This window comes from Dunckerocampus dactyliophorus, chromosome 4 (assembly GCF_027744805.1).
Source record: "Dunckerocampus dactyliophorus isolate RoL2022-P2 chromosome 4, RoL_Ddac_1.1, whole genome shotgun sequence".
In the NCBI taxonomy this organism is placed as follows: domain Eukaryota; kingdom Metazoa; phylum Chordata; class Actinopteri; order Syngnathiformes; family Syngnathidae; genus Dunckerocampus; species Dunckerocampus dactyliophorus.
In genome coordinates this window covers 29,301,915-29,324,587 of record NC_072822.1, presented here as the reverse complement: position 1 = coordinate 29,324,587, position 22,673 = coordinate 29,301,915, and the positions used below count along the sequence as shown (strand labels likewise).

The following is a 22,673-nucleotide window of genomic DNA, read 5'->3' as shown; positions in this document are numbered from 1 at the left end:
TTTGATGTCCAGGTGTGGCGCTGTTGTTCGTGTGAGATTGGAGGCAGAACCCAGGAAAACGAGGAAGAAAACATTCTCCGGAAGCCACTTTTTGTGAGCACGCGGTACGTCCGGCCTTTCCCCCAGGACAACGACAGGCGATATGGTGAGCCTAAATCGGGTCTCGTGCAAATTGAAAATTGTCACGTTTAGAACAATTCGCCGCCACAAAAGCAGTCAATAATGAGCACATAAATCAATTAAGTCACTATATTGATACGTGGGGATAAGAAGGCAACGCGTGACATTGAGTTAAATGTTATTTAAACAGAGCAGCCGCACTTAGCTACATTGCTAAGCTAATGCAGTGATGACATGCTGCTAGCGTTAGCTTAAAAACGGAGGTTTTTGGATATTGGATAATATGGTAATGGATTGGTTTCCCTAGGAATCCGTGTGTCATAAATGCTATTTTCATGTATTACTTGCCAAACCACATTGCTGAACAGCGCGATGTATATTAATGTTATTTGGTCGTCAACTAGGTGCGAATCGAGCCTTGAGGCGAGCGAATGCAATATAATATTTTTACTCTCTCGTCCAGGCCAAGATAAAGGCAAGAGATCTGCGGGGCAAGAAGAAGGAGGAGCTGCTCAAGCAGCTGGATGACCTGAAAAATGAATTGTCTCAGCTCCGTGTGGCCAAAGTGACTGGTGGAGCTGCTTCCAAGCTGTCCAAGATGTAAGTACCATGCCAAAGAAGTCAGTAGTGATGTGGTTCTGATCTTCCGTCATCCCCATAAGGTAACAATGTGAAATTGTATTCATTGGTTTTGTGCTGAGGTTGAGCATTTAGCCTTTACTGCAGGTAACTCATCTGTTGGTGATGAATGGTTATACTCTCCTTTGGGTTAAAAAAAAATCTCCATTTAATTTTGTCATATTTATTTTACATTTTTTTAGGCCAGTCAGAAGCTTGAAAAATCAACCACAGCTGACCTGATGGCATTATAAGGCTTGTGTTCATCATTATTGAGAAATCAGATGGGCAATGATGTTTAAATGAAATTAAAATCGTACGTAAATGTTAATTGCCTTTGTGCGTTGTAAAGGGCATGCATGTCTATGGCTACACGAAATGAAACACCCGTAAGTGAATAGCTTCATGTTCTGTCATTAAATAAGGCTTAAAAACATGACGTCATGGCGCACATTTCTTATGCCGCAAACTGAAAAAGCTCTGTTTTCCCCGTCCACACAAACGCTGAAACTAGGGTTGTGCAAAAGGTCCACCTAAGCGCATAGAAAAATGTTTAAAACATTCATCGTCATGTGAACATGACCTTAATTACTTTACTACTTTCCTGCAAATATTTACACCCAAAATTCAACTGCCATTTGATCTATGTTCAAAATGTGCAAATTTTCTGTAGATGGCCACTAAACATACTTTCTTAATGTATGTTTTAACAGCAGATGACCACAATATTAGAAACTTTTCCAACAGAATTTAAGTGTAAATATTTTAGGTTTTTTTACCTAGTATTTATGTAGCGCTTTTTATCAAAGTACTTGCTTTGCTCACTCCTTGAAATAATCAACTAATAAAGACAATATGTGGTATCAGCTTTGGACAGAGTGTGGAGGAGTTTGCAATCAAACCAATGTTGATATTATTCATGTTTCCCAATAAGACAACAGAAGCTTTTGAAGTTGTTTTGGATGAGGTTAAAATGTAGCCTTGACAGGACAACTTGCTTCATGGTAGATGTTGGCAGAATAAACTTCACACGTGCCATCAAACTCTAGCTTTGGAGAGTTGCTGTTCTGTCATTTTGGAAGCGACTGTTCAGTTTGTGAATTAATTTTTATCAAGCTTGCTTTTCTTTTGCAGCCGCGTTGTCCGCAAATCTATCGCCAGAGTCCTGACTGTCATTAATCAGACTCAAAAGGAGAATTTGAGGAAGTTCTACAAGGTGAGAAACTGTGCCCTGACCTTTTGCACACACAAAAAAGATTGCATGGGGCTTGGTTTCCACTTTGGCTCTCTTGTCCAAGATGATATTTGTTGAGCTGATGTTTTGCTGATGCATACCTAACTGCTTACCAAAAGACTGAGACTTGAGATGTCATGGTCTTCACAGCCCACGATTGCCTGAACGGACTGCAGTTATGTAGAAAATGCTGGGTTATCTGGCAACCATTTCTATTGGCACAAAACATCTCCATTAGAAGATGATCCCAAAATGCTTTGTCATTTCATCTTAACTTGGATTCAAGTTCTTTGAGGCAATCCAGATGACAATGAATGAGCCTTTTATATGCGCTACGCGGGGGTGTCCAAAGTGTGGCCTGCGGCACATAACTCCAACAAAAAGTTGTAATTTCATGAGTAGTAATGTGAGGAAAAACATTTTCAGTAGCATGAAGTTGAAAAATGAATGACATTTTTCCAGTTGTATTACTTTGAGAAGGAACTTGTAGGTTTTTTTTCTTGGAAAATTTGATTGTGGAAAAATTTATGTTACGTGAATAAAGTCAAAATATGCGAATGAAGTCATATTACGAAAAGTGAATTTACAAGAAGAAAGGTGAAATAGTAGAACATTTTAAATAAGACAGCAGAAATGGATAAAACTAAAGAGTCACTATATTAAGAGAAATAAGTTAGCAATGACCAAAATTCATATTAACACACTTTTTCATCGATATCACAAAGCTGCGATGCCGAGATTTCCTGAAATATTTAACTTCCTAGCGTATCTACATTACAAAATATCAGTGGCCTTGGCATCCATTCATTTTTCAGTATGTGATAGGGCTGCCACAAACAATTATTTTGGTAGTCGGTAGTTGACTAATCGGCCCATACGTGAATTGAATGTAAAACAAAGAATATCGCACCAGCATGAAGCTGCTAAACCTTTAATGAAATATGCTTGTATCAACAAACACTGTGTAGCATAAAGTGCAAACAGCTGAGTAAAATAAACAGCACAAAAATAAATACTTAAGGTTTATTTTTTGTAGGGTTTTTTTCTTTCCTTAATTTGTCTTTGGCATCAACATAGCAACACTGAGGTAGGCACCTGAAGGAATTATTCAGGTTTTGGTCTCACTGACTCAAATATAACCAAAGTGCATTTTGTGCTCTCAACTGTATTCAACTTGACTACACTCTGACTTGATATAATCCCAAACTGCACAAGGCTCTTGTTCATAGCCAGAAAAGTTAGCATTTTTACATGTCCCTGAGAAAGGCTTGAACATAACGTAAGAAAATAGTGTTGGCACATTTCCTAGTCAAACACATCAGTTATAACGTTACAGAAAACACATGAAATATGTGTGCTTAGGGCCGTTAATGAATCAAATGGTTATCGCTAATGTTTAAGTTTACAGCTATATGAGTAAGCTCTCTGTTTACGCTAATATTAGCAGCTAACTAGTCAGTTAGCTTACCGAGATGACGATCCCTCTTCATCGTTGTCACAAGCCACTACGTGCTTCCTTTTCAGGTGCTCGGGCATTCTGTCTTGCTGATATTGCATTACACACTTTCCTCTTTGGTTTTCTTAAAATGCTCCCACGCTTTTGAGCTCTGTTGCTGCCGCCATGATACCAGAGCCCGTCTGGTATAACTTCCGGTGACATCCCGGCTGACCCCGATTAGCACTACTGCACATGTGTGTCAAGGACAGAAAGGCAGAGGCGGCAGTGGCAGGTGCCACAGCAGTTTTGAGAGAAAAACAAAGTGACAAAAAAAAAAAAGACGCGTGGACTATTAAATTAGTTGTGAACTATTTTAATAGTCGACATAATCATGGCAGCCTTAGTATGGTCTGTGGTGGGGAAAAACTTGGACTTCCCTGCGCTACACTCAAAATTTCTCTCGACTTGACAAAGAATATTTCTGAATCCAAAAGCATGTACTAACATCACTTTCTCAGTATTTTTTAGATGATCACGTAACACTACTGTGTACTAATAGTTAAATGTCTTGTTTTAGGGCAAGAAGTACAAGCCCCTGGATCTGAGACCCAAGAAGACCCGAGCTCTGCGTCGCCGCCTCAACAAGCACGAAGAGAATCTGCGGACCAAGAAACAGCAGAGGAAAGATCTCCTTTACTCAGTCCGCAAATTTGCCCTCAAAGCTTGAAGCTTTTTCTATTGACAAAATAAAATGTGTAAATCATACCTTTTGTCCTCTCAAGAGATCTGTTTGGCAAGTTCTCTGGTGTGATTATGGTAGGGCTGGTTTGCTTCTTCCACATCAATAAAACTAGAATCTTCATGATTTACTCTATTTTTTTGTGTTTGCGGGTCAGACACCTGATAACTTTCAGCCTAATGCATTGTTTTATTATGCTGTATACATTATTCAGGTCTTGCTGTAGTTTCACAACAGAATGAAAATTAGAGGCAGCATAACAGCAATTTTACAAAAGCTACTTGTTAACGGGGTCCTGTATATTGCATTTAGAAAAAGCAAAGTCCACACATTGGATCATCAGCCCATTGAAGCTTGAGCAAATGTGTGGATGAGCGTTGTTGGGTATACAGGTATGTACTGTCTTGTACTTTATGCATTAACAAAACGTTTTATTGAACGTTTGACAGTATAAAACTTGAAATGCAGATTTTTTTTAAACTTATATTTCAGTTTCAGTTGCAAAGTCAAAATTAGCTGGAAATTTCACATCAAGACAAAGCAACCAGAAGCACTTAAATGCTGAATAAAGCAACAGGTTCTGGACAAAAAAACTTCACTGGCATACCTGTCAACTTTTTGAAAATTGAAATTCTTGTGCAGTGATCAATGTTGATTAGTTGTGCAGTAAGAGGATATCAGGAAAAATTATTGTAGGTGGAAAAAGTTCATGTAGAATCTGTTTAAATTTTGTATAAGAGTAAACATTTATGCTCAACTTAATTTGTACACCAAGTCCTCCACTATTGCACTCTGCTTATAGTTTATATTCAAATATCTTTTGTTTGTTTTATGTTTTTTTGTATTTGTGTAACGTGATCGGATATGACGTGTACGTCGGTGGCGCAACTGCGTTCATAGCGCAGGTTTTTACGAAGGGTCACGCTTGGTGGATAAAGCTGATAGAAGCGGCTGTGTTCTAGCGAAGTCTTTTAATAAGAGCCACGAAGAAATAACCACCCAATATATTACACATATGAAGAATGGTTATTGACCATTTATGTTCATAAATTATGAAAATAATAAAAACCACAGCACGAGACGTCAGAGATGTGCTGTCGTAAATATTCGCGAACGGAGGAAGTGACGTATTTGGTATTTTTTGTGTTACGGTGTACTTATATCTACATTTTACTATTAATTTATATTAATGTTAGTTAACCAAAAGTAAACCTATACAACGAATATGACATTTTAAAGTACTTTAAAATGTCATATTCGACAACGCATACAACGAATATGACATTTTAAAGTACTTTAAAATGTCATTCGACAACGCATACAACGAATATGACATTTTAAAGTACTTTAAAATGTCATATTCGTTGTATAGTACTTTTTCAGGTGTAAATTGTGTCAGAACAAGCTGCTTCAATACATAGACATGAAAATTCAAATAAGGAAATAAAAATATACATATAGTTCACAAATATAGAAATAAAACAATAAAAAATACATGGAAAATTTAATATAAACTAGCGGTTATTTTCAAAAGAAAATTGATACAGGACTTTTACTCCGACCATGAAGCGCGTAATTTGCACGGGAGATACGGGGGTCATGACCCCCACAAAAATCAGACACAGCCAATATAACCCAATTTAATAAAAATCTTGAATTAATTTGTTGTTGATTTTCCTTATTTTCTTTATATCATTTGCCAGCAAAACAGCATGTTTAATCATCTGGTAATTTCCCACAAGAAAGAGGTATTGTGTGCCGCGCGCTATTCAATACAAAGGAAACGAATAAGAAAGTGTGTGATTGGTTGTTTGTGTTATGGTTTGGCTTGCAGCACTTCCGGGTTCACTTGCGTAAAGTTCAGGAATTAAAGTCTGACGTAGCATGCCAGCGTTTAGCCTCACCGCGGTTACAGTTGTTTACATTTCTATTACAGCCAAAGTTCTGGTAAAATAAAAAAAAGAAAAACAACAACAAAAATTTCTATTCTTACAGCCATCTTGAGCCATCTTGAACGGAACAGTGAAACTCTGGTGCCCTCTTGTGGGCTAAATAAAGCATGGTCTGTTTACAGACTAAGACATACTGTATTGTGGAAATATCATAACATTATAACGTTACATGTTATAAATAATAAACATTGCAAAATGCCACACGGACAACGCAGCAAACGGCTTCGATGACATGACTTTTTAAAGTTATTTGACTTTAGTTATGTTATTATTTGTTGAATGAGCATTAGTCAACTAATTGTATTTGTATTTGTAATTTATTTATCCCACAGCGGGGAAATTCACTTGTTACAGCAGCAAGCAAGCTACGCAAGTAAAGAGAACAGTGTAAAGAATACATATTGACTACAACATGGTTCAGGTGGTGCAGGTGTTGTAGAGCCTGACAGCGGTCGGTATGAAGGACCTGCGGAACCTCTCCTTCTTACACCGTGGGTGTAACAGTCTGCTGCTGAAGGAGCTGCCCAGGGAGACAACAGTGTCATGTAGCGGGTGAGAGGTGTAATTGCTACAGATGTTAACTTAATAAATTGTAAGTAATATTTAATGCAATTTATTTATGTCTGAAAGATGGGCAGTGACAGTATGAAAGCTTAACATGAAGGAAGAACTCTGGAATCACTCAACTTCATCGTCGTCAAGAGCTCAATGACCAACAACACACTTCCATCCATCCATCCATCCATCTTCTACCGCTTATCCGAGATCGGGTCGCGGGGGCAACAGCCTAAGCGAGGAGGCTCAGATTTTCCTCTCACCGGCCACTTCGTCCAGCTCCTCCCGGCGGATCCCGAGGCGTTCCCAGGCCAGTTGGGAGACATAGTCTCTCCAACGTGTCCTGGGTCTTCCCCGAGGCCTTCTACTGGTCGGACTTGCCCTGAACACCTCCCCAGGGAGGCGTCTGGGAGGCATCCTGACCAGATGCCTAAGCCACCTCATCTGGCTCCTCTCAATGCGGAGGAGCAGCGGTTCTACTCTGAGTCTCTCCCGGATGACAGTGCTTCTCACCTTATCTCTGAGGGAGAGCCCAACCACCCTACGGAGAAAACTCATTTCGGCCGCTTGTACCCGTGATCTTGTCCTTTCGATCATTACCCAAGGCTCATGACCATAGGTGAGGGTAGGAACGTAGATCGACCAGTAAATTGAGAGCTTTGCCTTTTGGCTTAGCTCTCTCTTCGCCACAACAGACCGATGTAGAGTCTGCATCACTGCAAATGCCGCACCAATTCGCTTATCGATCTCGCATTCCATCCTTCCCTCACTCGTGAACAAGACGCCAAGGTACCTGAACTCCTCCACTTGGGGTAGGATGTCATCCCTGACCCGGAGATGGCATTCCACCCTTTTCCGGGCGAGAACCATGGACTCGGACTTGGAGGTGCTGATTCTCATCCCAGCCGCTTCGCACTCGGCTGCAAACCGATCCAGTGAAAGTTGAAGTTCACAGCTTGATGAAGCCAGCAGGACCACATTGCATACTGGACCACACTGCAAAAAGCAGAGACTCAATCCTGCAGCCACCAAACCGGAACCCCTCAACGCCCCTGGCGGAGTCCAACCCTCACTGGAAACGGGTCTGACTTACTGCCGGCAATGTGAACCAAACTCTGACACCGATCATACAGGGAACAAACAGCTTGAATTAGCTGGTCCGATACCCCATACTCCCGGAGTACTCCCCACAAAATTCCTCGAGGAACACGGTCGAATGCCTTCTCCAAGTCCACAAAACACATGTAGACTGGTTGGGCAAACTCCCATGCACCCTCAAGGACCCTGCTGAGAGTGTAGAGCTGGTCCACAGTTCCACGACCGATGAAAACGATGAAAACCACACTGCTTCTCCTGAATCCAAGATTCAACTATCCAGCGGATCCTCCTCTGCAGAACCCCTGAATAGACCTTACCAGGGAGGCTGAGGAGTGTGATACCACGATAGTTGGAACACACCCTCCGGTCCCCCTTCTTAAAAAGGGGAACCACCACCCCGGTCTGCCAATCTGGAGGTACTGCCCCCGATGTCCACGCAATGCTGCAGAGTCGTGTCAACCAAGACATGCCTACAGCATCCATGGCCTTAAGGAACTCCGGGCGGATTTCATCCACCCCCGGGGCCCTGCCACCGAGGAGCTTTTTGACAACCTCAGCAACCTCAGCCCCACAGATAGGAGAGCCCACTGTGGAGTCCCCAGGCTCTGCTTCCTCATAGGAAGACGCAACACACTTCCGCCCTTCACAATAAAAGTACTGCACGTTTTATCCTGTCTGACGGCACTGAAGTAGTAGTAGTACTTTATTAATCCCACAGCAGGGAAATTCATCTGTTACAGCAGCAAGCAAGATACACAAGTATGTACACAAGTAAAGAATGCATAGTCATTGACAATGCATGCAATGCATAGTGACATAGTGAATACAAAATGGTTCAGGTGTTGTAGAGCCTGATAGCGGTCGGTATGAAGGACCTGCGGAACCTCTGCTTCTTACACCGTGGGTGTAACAGTCTGCTGCTGAAGGAGCTGCCCAGGGAAACAACAGTGTCATGTAGCGGGTGAGAGGTGTTGTCCATGATGGATGTCAGCTTAGCCAACAAAGAAAAGTAGCTTCCAGTGACATCACATTGAAAGCACAAAATTAATACGGACTCACCATTGGTATGTGCAAGAGAGAAGATGATCACATCGTTGTTTAACGTGTGGGTGACATGTGGTGTGCTAGAATGAATTAACAAACTAATACAGCACTGGCATTCAACACACAGGTAGTGACGTCATCAAAGCTCACCTTTATGCATTCACACACAGCATCAGTGGCAGTAGTTCTTTCGAACAGTATATTATTTTTTGCAATTAATTAATAGCCCTTTCAAAATTGATATGCATTTACATAAAATTCAGTGTAGTTATTTACAAAATATATTAAAAAAAAAACATTGCTTCTGAAAGTTTTCTGGAGCCCAGTTTGGTCCGGCCCATGGACCAGTTCCGGGCCGCAGCCTAGTGGTCGGGGACCTCTGTCATACCACATAACCCTGCAGTGTGTGAAGACACGCTGTGACTGAACGGTCTTTTCAAGATGCTGATGTGAGCATAGTGACCCTGAAGAATGCCTGGAATGGAAATCACCTTGATTCTAATTACTGTCTTAGCGACACCAAGCTGTTATTCGCTCTTGGGCTAAGCAACAGCACTGGGCTTGCTGCTGTCTACAGACGCCATGAGCTTTCAGACGCTCCGCAAACTGTCGGTATGTTTGAGCGTGCTCTCGTTGTTTCTTTGCCGACATGCGGCCTCCGGCAAGAAGACAGGCTGCTTCAGGGTCAACAACTGCAAGTGCATCATGAAGGACGGCAGCGGGGTCATCAACCTCCAAGCCATGGGAGATGCTGATGGTTTTCTGGGGCGGATGAAGCATGTTCCTGCAGACCACGTGCCAGTCAATGAGGAGATTCTGCTGACTTTTAGTCCATGCCAACCTTTCTCACAGCCAGAAGACCTGACAGGAAGCGACTGTACCAATGTTGCTGCGTGCCTCATTGTCAGGTACACCAAATACCTTTTCAAAATATTTCACCTGGTTTTTCAACCTCCCACGCTGTTCAGTCACTGACTTTTATTTTCTGCAGTGTCCATGCAGTGAGACTACACACATGCATTGTACCCTCTGGATGCAAATTTGGGGGGAAAAAAAGTCAATTTTTTACCCCCTCACAAAAATAGACCTTTTTTCACAGCTCATGCACACAAAGTCAGTAATAATTTATAAATATGTGATAATACAGGTACAGTAATCTCTCGTCTATCGTAGTTAATTGGTTCCCCACATGGTAAAATTTCCTCAAAGTAGGACTCCTTATTAATAAATGGAATATTTTCATAGTTAGAGCCTGTTTACAACCTTCTAAATACGTTTTTTAACAATAGTAGAGTCCTCTTGACATGAAATAACACCCCTACAGTCACCTTTACACCCCTATTACCCAAAATAATAGACATAAAAGAAGATAAGACTTGTGAGTGTTGTTGCAAATGTGTTGTGGTGCTAGGAGAGCTGGAAGTGACATCGGGGTTTCAGAATTGACTTAGCCTGGCGTGGGTTACGGCCGTGACAGTAGTCCATGTTAGCTGCTTATTCTGTGCTTGGTGGCATGGCTCAGGTCGCTGAGTGGTTGTCTCCCACCTGCTGTTGCTTAAATATGCATATTTTTTGACTACCACAAAACAGCATGATTTATTAATGAATATATCTTTTAAAAAACACGGTGTAGCCTCGAAATTCGAAGGGTAAAGTAGCGAGGGATGACTGTACAATGCACAGCATACATGTACCACGATTATGAAAACCTACAATTTTTTGCTTCTTTTGTCTTTACGCTTCACTGATGAAAATGTTTTTTCCTCAAGCGTTGTGATTTCACACTTTGTTAGGCGATCCTTGAATCCACCATAATTTCTGTGAGACCCTAAAAAAGTTCAACAAATACAGGGGTGTGGAAAAAGGGTTTGATTTTTTTTTATTGCATGTTTTTCACACTTAAATGTTTCAGATCATCAAACAAATGTAAATATTAGTCAATGACAACACAACTGAACACAAAATGCAGTTTTTAAATGAAAGTTTTATTATTAAGGGAGAAAAAAAATGCAAACCTACATGGTCTTGTGTGAAAAAGTGATTTCCCCCTAAAACTAATAAGTGGTTGAGCCCCCCTTAGCAGCAACAACTGATCTGAGGAGCTGTCGAGTGCTTGACAGAGATGGAGGAAGAAGCGTGCAAATAAAAATATTTTAATAACAAATAACGGAACTCACAGTAGTGCAGGATAAGGTAAAAAAAAGGTGACAGAAAAACGGCTGTGTGAAAACAAACAACTGGCATAAGCAACAAGTAAGTAAATCTTTCATGTGACAACACAGGCGAGGAGAAACGAGTCAATGGACCAGACCCGTCCCTGCAACGAGGCTGGGCTTTTAGACCCCACTAATTGCAATTGCAACCAGCTGTGCACAATTCCACTGGGGTAAGGTGGCTGAAACTTCCCCCCCGCAGTAAGTTCAGTACTCCAAAATAAGAGAGCAGGACAGGACGTGTCCTGCGGTACATGACACAAGCGTTTGCGATAACTTGCGATGAGTCTCTTACAGCGCTGTGGAGGAATTTTAGCCCACTCATCTTTGCAGAATTGTTGTCATTCAGCCACATTGGAGGGTTTTCCAGCATGAAGCGCCTTTTTAAGGTCACAGCATCTCAACAGGATGTCAGCTTGAGGTCACAAACACATTCTCCTTCAGGATTTTTTAGTAAACAGTAGAATTCATGCTTCCAAAACAGCCCCAGACCATCACACTACCACCACCATATTTTACTCTTGGTATGATGTTCTTTTTCTGAAATGCAGCGTTACTTTTACGCCAGATGTAATGGGACACACACCTTCCAAAAAGTTCAACTTTTGTCTTGTCAGACCACAGAGTATTTTCCCAAAGGTCTTAGGGATCATCAAGAAGTTTTCTGGCAAAATTGAGACAAGCCTTGAAGTTCTTTTTGTTCAGCAGTGGTTTTTGTCTTGAAACTACCATTTTTGCCCCCCAGTGTCTTTCCTATGGTGGAGTCATGAACGCTGACAACTGAGGCAAGTGAGGCCTCCAGTTTTTTGGATGTTGTTGTGGGGTCTTTTGTGACCTCTTGGATGAGTCGTCTCTGCGCTCTTGGGGTCATTTTGCTTGTCTGTCCACTCCTGGGAAGGTTCACCAAATTTGTTTGGTGATCTGAAACATTTAAGCGTGACAAATATGCAAAAAAAAAAAAAGAAATCAGGAAGGGGGCAAACATTTTTCACACCACTGTATATAACTTGTACGCCATGACTCCTAGCCTACGTGTCATTTTACGTTATCATTCATTAGCTTTGCGTATCTACAGTTCACATTTTAAACTTTAAGTGTGTGAGGCATTTTTAGGGCTTAGACCCGGATTGTGTCGCAAGTGAACAATGGCAATTGAAGAGAGAAGGGGATTGTTGAACTTAATTTAATAATTACAACAGCCACTTTTATTCGTCAATGTCAAGCTTGCAAGAGGGTTTGGAGGGGGGAGACCAAGAAACCAGAAATAGTCAAGTTTTTCTTATTTCCTGTTCATACCCTTATTTTATATCCTGGCATTCTGTTTCAGTGACGTTACTTTCCCTTCTGAGCACACCTGGCGCTGATTTAGCTCAGCTGGACTTTCTGCCGGGTGAACATGTGACCTCTACCTGTTTCACCTAGCGGCGCTTCGCTAGCCTTTTTTTTTTGGTCACGTTTAGCTTCCACTGGGAAAGCCGTAACTGCTGGGCATCAGTGAAAGACTTTTTATTTGCACTTGGCTCCTGTTTCTGCATTCGGGGGTCCCAACCGTGCCAGTGCGTGACATGGACATTTTTATGGACATCTCTCACCATTTTCAAAATTGGTCCCGGGACGTAACCCCCTGTGAAAAGCGGGGATCTACTGTAATACTTGTTTTTGTTTTTTTTTTTTTAATAGCATGTAACTTTTATGAAATGCCACCATTTTGGAGCCTGGTACGTCACAAAAAAAACCCCCAAATGTACTAAAAAGATGTGTAATATGTCTTTGTGTGTGTGTGTGTGTGTGTGTGTGTGTGTGTGTGTGTGTGTGTGAGAGCAGGTATCAGCGCTTCAACAGCTACGTTCACCGCTTCATCAACTTTGGAGGACACGACGGCAATGACTTCCATTACAATGACACCCTGAAGACGCTGTCAGTCTCTTACTTTGGTGGGTCCAATATGAAACGCACGCCTCTTTAGCCAACCGCTTGACAGACTCTCTCCTTCCCAGGGCACAAAGACGTGCCGCTAACAACGGTCCATTATCACTGTAATCCAAACCAGTCTACATCCTTCATCCGGGACCAGATGTTGGAAGAAGAAGAGCTGCTGCACATCTGGGTGGAGAGTCCATGTGCTTGTCCTAACGCCTGCGCCATTGGAGATCTTGGTCTTGGAACTATCTTCCTCATCATCCTTTCTCTCAGCGCTGCTGCGTACTTCATCCTCGGTAAGCATCATTTTCCTTGGAGCACAAATGGGTAAAATTGGGTTCTTAGCAGGTGTCACAGCAGAGCGGGACAGTGCGTCTTTTACATTTTTTGACCTATGTGACTTATCCTCCGGAGCGACTCATAGTCCGGGAGGTACGTTACTGTACGTGTGTGCTGGTAAAAAAATAAAAATGTCTCTCTGTTGACAGGTTCCTGCGCTCTTAGGCCTTTTCGGAGCAGCAGTGGGGTTCAGATCTCTCCGGAACACAGCGTGTGGTGCATGATCTGCTACCTCTTCACGGAAAAAAGGCCAGCAAGAAAGTACTACACAGACATGACACATTCCGAAGTATCCCCGAAAGACTGCGTGATGTCTTCATCTGTCAAAGTTTAGGACTCTTAACCACCTCATGAGAGGTAAAATCGTAGTGCACTGAATCGTAGTGCCCTTTCTTGGCTTTCTGGGGCGGAGCCACCTGTGCTCAGTTTGCCATCAGGCCTTTTTAAGCCTTACTGCTCGTCCGCCTTCGCTGTCCTGCATTTATTTACTTCTTTGTAGTTGTGCTTGTCATTTACTCTGTCATTCACTGTTGCCTTTGTGCTGTTTATATTATCTTGCGGCTCCACCCTGTTTGTGTTGTACTTTGTATTATTCTGTTGTACTTTCCAACCCTTTTGAGTGAGCTATTTGTTATTAAACTGTGTAATAATTCATCTAGTCTCCATGCAGTTTGTAATCACCCACCATTAGTGCAAATGCTGCAAGAGACCATTTTTCATCTTTTTCTCCTTTTTTAGTCCACCGACTGCATTCTACATCCTACATTTCTCAACCAATTCAATGTCAGGATGTTCAGCTCATTCAGGCTGTCTGTCGGGACAAAGAAATCAAATGTATGTGGCATGGCTCAGGTGGTAGACTGGTCGTCTCCCAGCCCAACGCTTGCTTGGTCGATCCTCAGTGTGTGTCATGTACTGTGTTGCTGCTCCGCTGCCGCCTGTCTGCCATCTCTTGCAGAACACTGCTGGCCCAGCGGAGGCGCAGCCGCCTGCACACACCTGTGGCTAATCAGCTATCGCCTTCTTAAGTGGTGGAATGTCCTCGTTGCCAGATTGTCCTCGGTCCTCTTACCTGCCTGTCTCTGCAAGTACTTCTCCCTGCTTGGTAGTCCCAGCAGTGGTTCTTGTAGCCTCATCTGCTAGGAGTAGAGTTACCTGCTTGGTTCTCAGCAGCGCCCTAAGTTTTATTGTAACTATTTTACCTGCTATTACCTTTCCAGAGCGTTTTGGGTTTATCTTGTTTGCCTGGAGATTTTTGTGTTTTTGGACTGTACTATTTTTGTGTCATTTTTTGTATGCCTTTTGGACTCCTGCGGAGATGTCTTTTGTTCACCACCGTGGTTGTCATCTCTGCTTCTTGGGTTCCATACACCGGCTTGCGCCGCTGGTGACAGTGTAATTGGTCAACTTTGATACATTTCAGGCCGCACGGTGGTCTAGTGGTTAGCATGTTGGCCACACAGTCACAGTCTGGAGATTGGGAAGACCTGGGTTCGATTCTCCGTTGGGCATTTCTGTGTGGAGTTTGCATGTTCGGGTACTCCGGTTTCCTCCCACATTCCAAAAACATGCATGTTAGGTTAATTGGAGACTCTAAATTGTCCATAGGTATGAATGTGAGTGTGAATGGTTGTTTGTCTATATGTGCCCTGTGATTGGCTGGCGACCAGTCCAGGGTGTACCCCGCCTGTCACCCGAAGTCAGCTGGGATAGGCTCCAGCATGCCCCCACGACCCTAATGAGGAGAAGCGGCATAGAAAATGGATGGATGGATGATACATTTCAACAATCTTTCTCTGTTTTTACATTTGAAATTCTGCCTTTTTTGGTCCTCTAACTCCTCCCACATTTCTTAACCGCTTCAAACCATTCCAACATGTTCAGCTCATTCAGGACACGCAGGGTATCTATCAGGACTTTTCTCAAAACTCCCACATTTTCCACATTTATTAATATTTTTCCATATTTTCTGAGACATTTTTTTGCACTGAAAATGAATGGACAATTAGTGGACATTCACGTTTACATTTAACATTACAAGTAACATCCTGCTTATTCTCATCATAGAGCGGTCGTGAAATGTAGAATGAATGTTGTTGTGTGCAGCTGCAGTATTTATGGTTGTGACTTTCAATACAATTAATCACAACACTCTAATTACAAAATTAGAACGGTACGGAATCAGAGGGTTAGTTTTGAATTGGGTCAAAAGCTACCTAGCAAACAGGAAACAATACGTGAAGCTAGGAGAATATACATCTGCAAATTTAAATATTATGTGAGGAGTACCCCAGGGGTCAACACTGAGACCAAAACTGTTTAACTTATATATTAATGATATATGTAAAGTGACAAAAGAACTAAAGCTGGTATTATTTGCAGACGATACTACTGCTTTTTGTTCTGGGGAAAGCACACAAGAGCTAATGAAAACAGTCACAGAGGAAATGACTATACTAAAAAGATGGTTTGATAAAAAGACATTATCCTTGAACCTCAGTAAAACTACAACAGTGCTATTTGCTAATAGCAGAAAGGATACGAATGTGCAAATACAAATCGACGGTGTGAATATTGAAGGGTGAATGAAAATACATTTCTGGAGATCATAACAGATGAAAACATGAACTGGAAATCTCACATCAAAAATATACAACATAAGGGAGTGAGAAATATCTCAATATTGAATAAAGCAAAATTTGTCCTTGATCAAAAATGTTCTCTGGTATGACCATATGGAACTTATTGTGTGGAGATATGGGGAAATAAGTATAAAAGTACACTCCACTCGCTAAAGATACTGCAAAAAAGATCAGTTAGGATAATCCATAACGCCGCGTATGTGCCACCATGCAGAATAAGCAGAATGTTAAATAGAAATAAATTAGAGAAAATTTTTTAAATTAGAGAATTTAGACAATGAAAAGTCCTTTAGAAGAGTGTCCTGAATGAGCTTAACATTTTGATGTTGGATTGGTTTGAACTGGTTGACAAATGTGGGAGGAGTTAAATGAGGAGGAGGAACAAGAAGTAGAGCAATAAACAGATTTTTTCCAAAAATGTGGTCAGTAGAGTTTATGTAAATTGGTTTGTGTTATTGGTGACAAAGCATATTATTATTATTATTATTATTATTATTATTCGTGTTAGAAGTAGGGGTGTCACAAGGTCTTGCGTCACAAGAAGTTTTCTCGTTCAGAAAAAATGTCGTGGGCACTAGGCGATGGATGATAAAAAATAAAGTCATTAATCACGCAATAAATGAAAACGAACTCGATAATTTTGCCAGCCTCAATATAGTATCATGCGCGTGCGTGTCTGCTTTCCTTGTTTCTCGCCTCCAAACAGGCAGGAAGAGGGTTCACTGCATTGATTAGCATTGATTTCAGCACCTTGGCACGTTTGTTCCATAGAACAACGGCATGAACAGAGTGAGCCCTTTTGTCAGTCACACTGTCTCTTTGTCTCAGTGGGTGTAGGCAGGGCCGCTAGCATACACACAGAGTGAAGAAGTGTCGTATATTTTCGACTTTTTTATTGTACTTTTTAAAAATCATGTACAGTCTCATCTGCTGACACTGCTGACACTGCTAGCTATCAGTATCAACGTTTCAACTTTTTTCGCCTTGTTGCTCTTTTTTCCCCATTTTTTGGTAGTTTTCTTGTTGAGTTGTATCTTGAATGTACCACAGGCCAATAAAAAACAAGCTGCGGGTCACAAATGGCCCCCGGACCCCAATTTGGACACCAACTATAAGTTCCGTACCGAACGATAACCGCCATCATTCCCGCATCAATGATGTCACCTCACCCCAAACGTAAACAAACGTGTTGCCTAGAAACAATGCCACGTATCCAGCTCGGACAAAATGGTACATGAGCACAGGAAATTAAAAGTTTTAATTTCATATTATTTTAATATTTTTTTTCACATTCCTTGTTTTTTTTTCTTTTTGTAATTTTTTTTCCAGATGAGTTTTTTGCCTTTACTACTGCTATTTTGTTTGAAATGATCTTGGTGGAGACTTTTTTAATATTATTGTTGCGTTCAAAATACACCAGCCGCACCAGACTATAAGCCACACATGTCCACGTTTCCACATTTTAGAGTGGCCTTTTATTGTGGGCAGTCGAAGGCACACCTGTGCGCTAATCATGGTGTCTAGTCAGCATCTTGATATGGCGCACCTGTGAGGTGGGATGGATCATCTCAGCAAAGGAGAAGTGCTCACTATCACAGATGGAGACAGATGTGAGTGTACGTATTTACATATGTTACTTATCCACATACAGCTGCTGTACTTACAGTATCAATACATAATAAGTAGCAAATACATTCAGCTAATCTTCACATTTGGCAAGAGTGAGTGTGGCCATCTTTACTCTTTACGGGTGGATGTTGACAAGTATGGACCATACTGAGGTTAAGTAAACAATCCCCATTTGGTTGGAAGATGCTTTTCATGAGTCTCTAAGAAACAAGTTCAAAAGGGAAAGGGAACCACTTCCTGGCGACTCAGTGGTGCAACCACGGAGTGCAAATTTTCTGTGACGGGATCTGGAAGGAAGCGCGAAACTCTGGATCAGCCAAGCCAGCTTCTCCACAGCCAGCCCCACTGCGAGTCTTTGGAAACAGCACATAACTTCACCATATTTTCTTTTTATCTTAGCGGTTACCTTTTACCAAATTGTTGTTGTCATTCTTCATGCATCATACAGGCTAAGGAAGATGGGGACTTTGGAGGACTTTGGAGGACCATTCAAGCTCATATCTAAGATACGAGATGACGTGCAGTCGGGGGAGGCAGGTCTCAAAGGGATATTTGCACATTGAGCTGTGTTATAAATGTATTTTCTGTATGATTTTTAACACGTTCTTGTCACAAGGGGCGGCGTAGCCAGAGTTTTGGACCCAAAGTGGAGTACAGAAGGTCAACTAGAACAACACAACACACGTGAATACAAGCAAAAGGTGAGCAACAGGTGTCTGCAACAAAATCACAGCACACGCTGGTGGTGAAACCACACACAAAAATACAAAGTACCGCTGAAGAACTAGCCAAAAGTACAAAAAGCTAACTATCAGGGCGAGGCAAGGCAAAGAGCAAGAGTGCGGAACAAGAAACAGGCCGCAGAAACACCAAACAAAGCAGGATCATGACAGCTCTGAAGTCAAAATGGCTGAATTTGCACATTTCCTGATCAAATATAGGGAAGAAACCTAAGATGAGGACACCGTGGGAGTGGCTTCTCGGCTTTGTGCGCAAGCCCCGCCTACTGTCTGAGTGCATGCTGAGTTTCCTCAGCATGTCACCAATATTATGTTGCAGAAACATTTATTCCACACCATGACCTTCCACAGCCTGTCTTTAATGAACGTGTGCCATCATTATTCTTGCTAATCAGACAATAAAATACATAGAAATGTCATACAGAGGCACTTCAGGGTGCCGCTGCATCCTGAAGGGGTGGAGGCCGAAGGTGAGGGTGAGGAGCTCGGTCGTCCCGGACCCGGATAAACGGAAGAAAAGGATAGATGGATGAAAACATTTTGAAAACATTTTTTAACCAAGTGAATTATTCTCTTTGGTCAGCCGTGGACCTCACCACACGTCACTGAATGCAGACATATATTATTATGTATATTACCTAACGTCTGTGAACGCACCTCACATTCTTATCTACACTTTCGCTTGCTATGCCGTCGCGAGGTGCTTTATGTTGGCTTCTAGGTCAAACCCCCCAAAAGAGTTCAAAATGTAACCTTTCTAAAAGGTTCTACCAGGCAACATAAAGGGTTCTCCTATGACGACAAGCCAAAGAGCCTTGTATGGTTCTAGTTAGCACTTTTATTTGTAAGAGTGAAGAGTTGTTTGCTTACTTACTGTACGTATCTGAGATTAATTAGGAAAAATGAAGGAGAGGATCTGGCAGTGTTTGCATCTTCAAAGTCAAACCAGGATTTAAACTGGGTTCACGTTGTTCAAAAATGTGTCAAGCACATGGCCTCCCGTACTGTACGGTACATGAAGGAGCTCCCACTCTCTGATTTCTAACTTTTCATTGACCTCAAAATAGCTTCAGCACAAAAGGACATTTTTCATTTTTCTCTGTCAGACTGTCTTTGGATCAATGAAATACCAAACGTGTACATGAGGGTGCCAAACACATGAATTCATGAAGTCACTGGAGTGTCTAAGTGTGGGGAAAGTTAGGACAATTCCAAGGAAGGACCCCTGACTGACAGGGCCCTTAGAAAAAGGTCAAATCTTGTATGATTTTTCAGTAGTAGGACCCACTGCAGGTCATGTACTGCAGCAGCTTTAGTGTATTATGTGACATGATAAGATTCTTTGCTCTAATCGTGTGTGGATCTTTAGCTCGTAAGAGCTCAGACCCATTTCTGCCTAAATGAAAATGACTGAAGATATACCACGGATATGTTAGATAGTCCAGGAATTTGCGACGTTTCAACCAATCCCTGAACACAGTGTCATGATTCAGCATTCATACATTTAAAATTCAGCACATTGTTCATCTATTTATTCCTCTACTTCTTATTCCACCTAATTTTTTTGTCTGCTGACTCCTCAAATGATATTCATGTTTATGGCGTTTATGGCGCTCGTCTTGTCGTGTTATTAATACACTGCATGAGTCCAAATGTGTTCTTATTGTATCTTTATCCCAAAACATCCTTGTTAGCATCCTATTAGCTTGCTAATACATGGAAACAGGAAGCAGAAGTCGTCTCTGTCACCTGTCTATGATGTCATCAACGGTTGACCCTGTAGTCTTTGCTAACTAACATACAGTAGTTACGTCACATGTCTCTAACGTTTTTATAATTTTACACGCATAAAACAATTCTAAATGAAATCAACCTTTTTGGCTAAGAGAGCCACATATTTTAAAATGTGTTCATGTTTGTTAACATTGAATACAACCACATGTGTGTAAGTCTCTGAATTGATGCTTTTTAATAGCGTTGTTATACAGAAGCTAACCAGTTTGCCATCTTCTTTGTCAAAAGGGTTTGCTCTTCAGAAACAGCTAACCCCCCTGACGATTGGATTAAAGGAGGCACTTGTTGACCTTTCAAAGACCCAGGTAGGCTACTGTATTATCCCGTAATCAAGCTTTGGTGTCTGACACGGAAGATATTGGAAGGACAGCTGGCATTGGCTCTGGCTAGAAAATGATAGTCCTTAAAACCAGGAATTACGTCACATGCAACAGAGGATCCTAATGCCGTTCAATTTAATGGAAACCAAAAAAAAGCAGGACAATTGTATCACTTGACAGGACGCCACAACAGGGCATTTCATCGGAAAAGAGGACGTTTGGTCACACTATACTGTATAATCCCAAGCTGATGATCCTTAGGTGAAGTGGTTCTCAACTGCTTTGGCTGTGGGAACCACCCTTCAATGACAAGCGGTAATGCAAATTGCAAACATTTTTGAACGTAAACTTCTGAAATATCTTATTTACTGTACTGTTAAAAATGGCTGCCTAGAAGGCGCTAACTTTTGAACATGTTGCAAGCATGATATCCTGTTTTTGCTCTGTGCCTGTACTGTTAGCTGCGCCCCAGCTAACACACACACATGCACAGGAGCCTTTGCTGAGCACCGGTGGTGTCTTTAATGAAAAGACATTAAAATGCAGTTTAAATATGAGGTAGTGCAAAGTAACACGGTGTGCCAGCACACGTTTCAATACGTTTTCATCCACAAATGCAAAAATTATTGGGAAAAAAAGTGAGTAAAGGTTTTCAGTACATGTTATATTTGGGGAGTTGAATCAGAGCATTTGCACGTGAATAAAAATCAAGCAAGTCCAGTTGCTCTGATTCAACACCCAGTAACTAATTTTCATAATAATAGGACGACCGTGTTTTCTGCAGACCACCCCTGTGCCTGCGCCAAAATACATCAAATTGGGCGTTAAACAGTACCGTCAGACTGTACCTGGTAGTCTTCACTATGGGCGGAAAACACAACGAGGGTACCTAGCTGCCTAACTGTGTGTCGGACACATGATGTCCTTTCCCTCCCGCTCAAGCTTGACCAAGTCGCCCATAAACAGCACGCACCTTGTGGTGGCATAGCAAGCGAATAGCACAGACGCGAGGTACGTTCAGAGACATTCGGCCATTCCACTACTTTTTTTTGACCCTGCGACCAACTGAAAATGTCTGAAAACGGCATTTGAGAATCACTGCTTTGGTGTAACCCAATAATGGCCACCATTGTATGAAGCAGTATAGTTTGAAAGGACAAGATCGTGGGTACAAGCGGAAGCTTGACCCCAAGCATGCAGAGACTGTAAAATAATGTGGCGGTACTGACAACACGACATGCGTGAGTTCAGGCGGTAGCCATCTTCTTTATTGCCTCATGGCATGTGCTTGTACAACACTGCGTAACTCTACTGTGCACATTACGGCAGCTGAGAAGGGACATTACAGAATCACCGCTTCTTGCACACAACTTACGTAGTACATTACATCTCCCCTCGGATGAAACTACAGCTGGTAACTTTACCACTTAACATTCACATTCAATTTTATTTTTAATTACTCAACTTTACATAAGTGATCAATGAATGTTCAAACATTTAAACTCTGAACTCGGGAGGAGAGTTTACCAGGGCTGGGCTGGTGAGAGGCCTACTGCTTCCAATGGAGTAGTCCTGTGGTCCAACAGGGCAAGGTGTTTGTCCGATGCTTTACTCCACAGCCTCTTCACCGTCTGCACTGCTCGCTCCGCTTCACCATTAGAGTGAGGTGTGTGTGGTGATGATGTTTTACGTGCGATGCCGTAACATTGGCAGAACTCTTTGAATTCCTCTCAGGAGTATTGCGGGCCGTTGTCTGTTCAAAGAGTGGTGGGAATGCTGTGCCTGCTGAGCTGCGGCTTCAGGTTGTCTATACTGTAGTGGTGCGGCTTCGCTGATCTTTGAGCTCATCTACTGCAACGTACAGCAGACGCCCCTCCAACGTAAATAATCCGTTCCGAGAACCTTTATGTTCTAGGGTGTTTATGTCATACGAAACGTAAAATACATGTAAATAGCCTAATTCGTTCCAAGATCTTCCCAAACTCACCCCAAAGTCCACCAAATACGGTGGGAAAATATAAGAAAATGTTAGCATAAACATTATATAGTAACATTCCAATATAAAATGAGGTAATAAATAAGATTATTGTAAAGGAATAAAACTGAAAAACAAAAACAATCTTACCGTTCACGAGATGTCTTGATCAGGAGCAGCACACAAGTGGAGGCAGGAAGGAGGAGGAGGACTAGCCTGAGTCTAAACACGACTCAAAGAGTCTAAGAGTCAGCTGGTCTCACAGACAAACGCACATGCACTACACGATAATGCTGTGTGCAA

At 41.9% G+C, this 22,673-nt stretch overlaps 2 protein-coding genes across 2 annotated transcripts; both read left to right on the top strand.

The window, feature by feature from the left end:
- The first annotated feature begins 18 nt into the window (after positions 1-18).
- rpl35 (ribosomal protein L35) lies at positions 19-4,175 on the top strand. The gene is made up of 4 exons (XM_054773359.1): positions 19-145; positions 584-720; positions 1,873-1,954; positions 3,988-4,175. Exons 1-4 carry the CDS (start codon positions 143-145, stop codon positions 4,135-4,137), a joined length of 372 nt encoding a protein of 123 aa, XP_054629334.1. The 5' UTR covers positions 19-142; the 3' UTR covers positions 4,138-4,175.
- A 5,205-nt stretch (positions 4,176-9,380) lies between these two features.
- On the top strand, positions 9,381-13,786 carry LOC129179438 (uncharacterized). The gene is made up of 4 exons (XM_054772666.1): positions 9,381-9,706; positions 12,836-12,945; positions 13,009-13,227; positions 13,420-13,786. The coding sequence occupies exons 1-4, from the start codon at positions 9,381-9,383 to the stop codon at positions 13,602-13,604; spliced, it is 840 nt and encodes a 279-aa protein (XP_054628641.1). The 3' UTR covers positions 13,605-13,786.
- Positions 13,787-22,673: the final 8,887 nt, after the last annotated feature.

What these genes read in the sequence shown, in the direction of transcription:
- rpl35 (XM_054773359.1), top strand. An exon ending in GCTTCCAAGCTGTCCAAGAT is followed by an intron (nt 721 to 1,872) that starts GTAAGTACCATG and finishes TTTCTTTTGCAG; the next exon opens with CCGCGTTGTCCGCAAATCTA. An exon ending in ATTTGAGGAAGTTCTACAAG is followed by an intron (nt 1,955 to 3,987) that starts GTGAGAAACTGT and finishes GTCTTGTTTTAG; the next exon opens with GGCAAGAAGTACAAGCCCCT.
- LOC129179438 (XM_054772666.1), top strand. Translation starts at nt 9,381, where the DNA reads ATGAGCTTTCAGACGCTCCGCAAACTGTCGGTATGTTTGAGCGTGCTC. An exon ending in GCTGTCAGTCTCTTACTTTG is followed by an intron (nt 12,946 to 13,008) that starts GTGGGTCCAATA and finishes TCTCCTTCCCAG; the next exon opens with GGCACAAAGACGTGCCGCTA. An exon ending in TGCTGCGTACTTCATCCTCG is followed by an intron (nt 13,228 to 13,419) that starts GTAAGCATCATT and finishes CTCTGTTGACAG; the next exon opens with GTTCCTGCGCTCTTAGGCCT.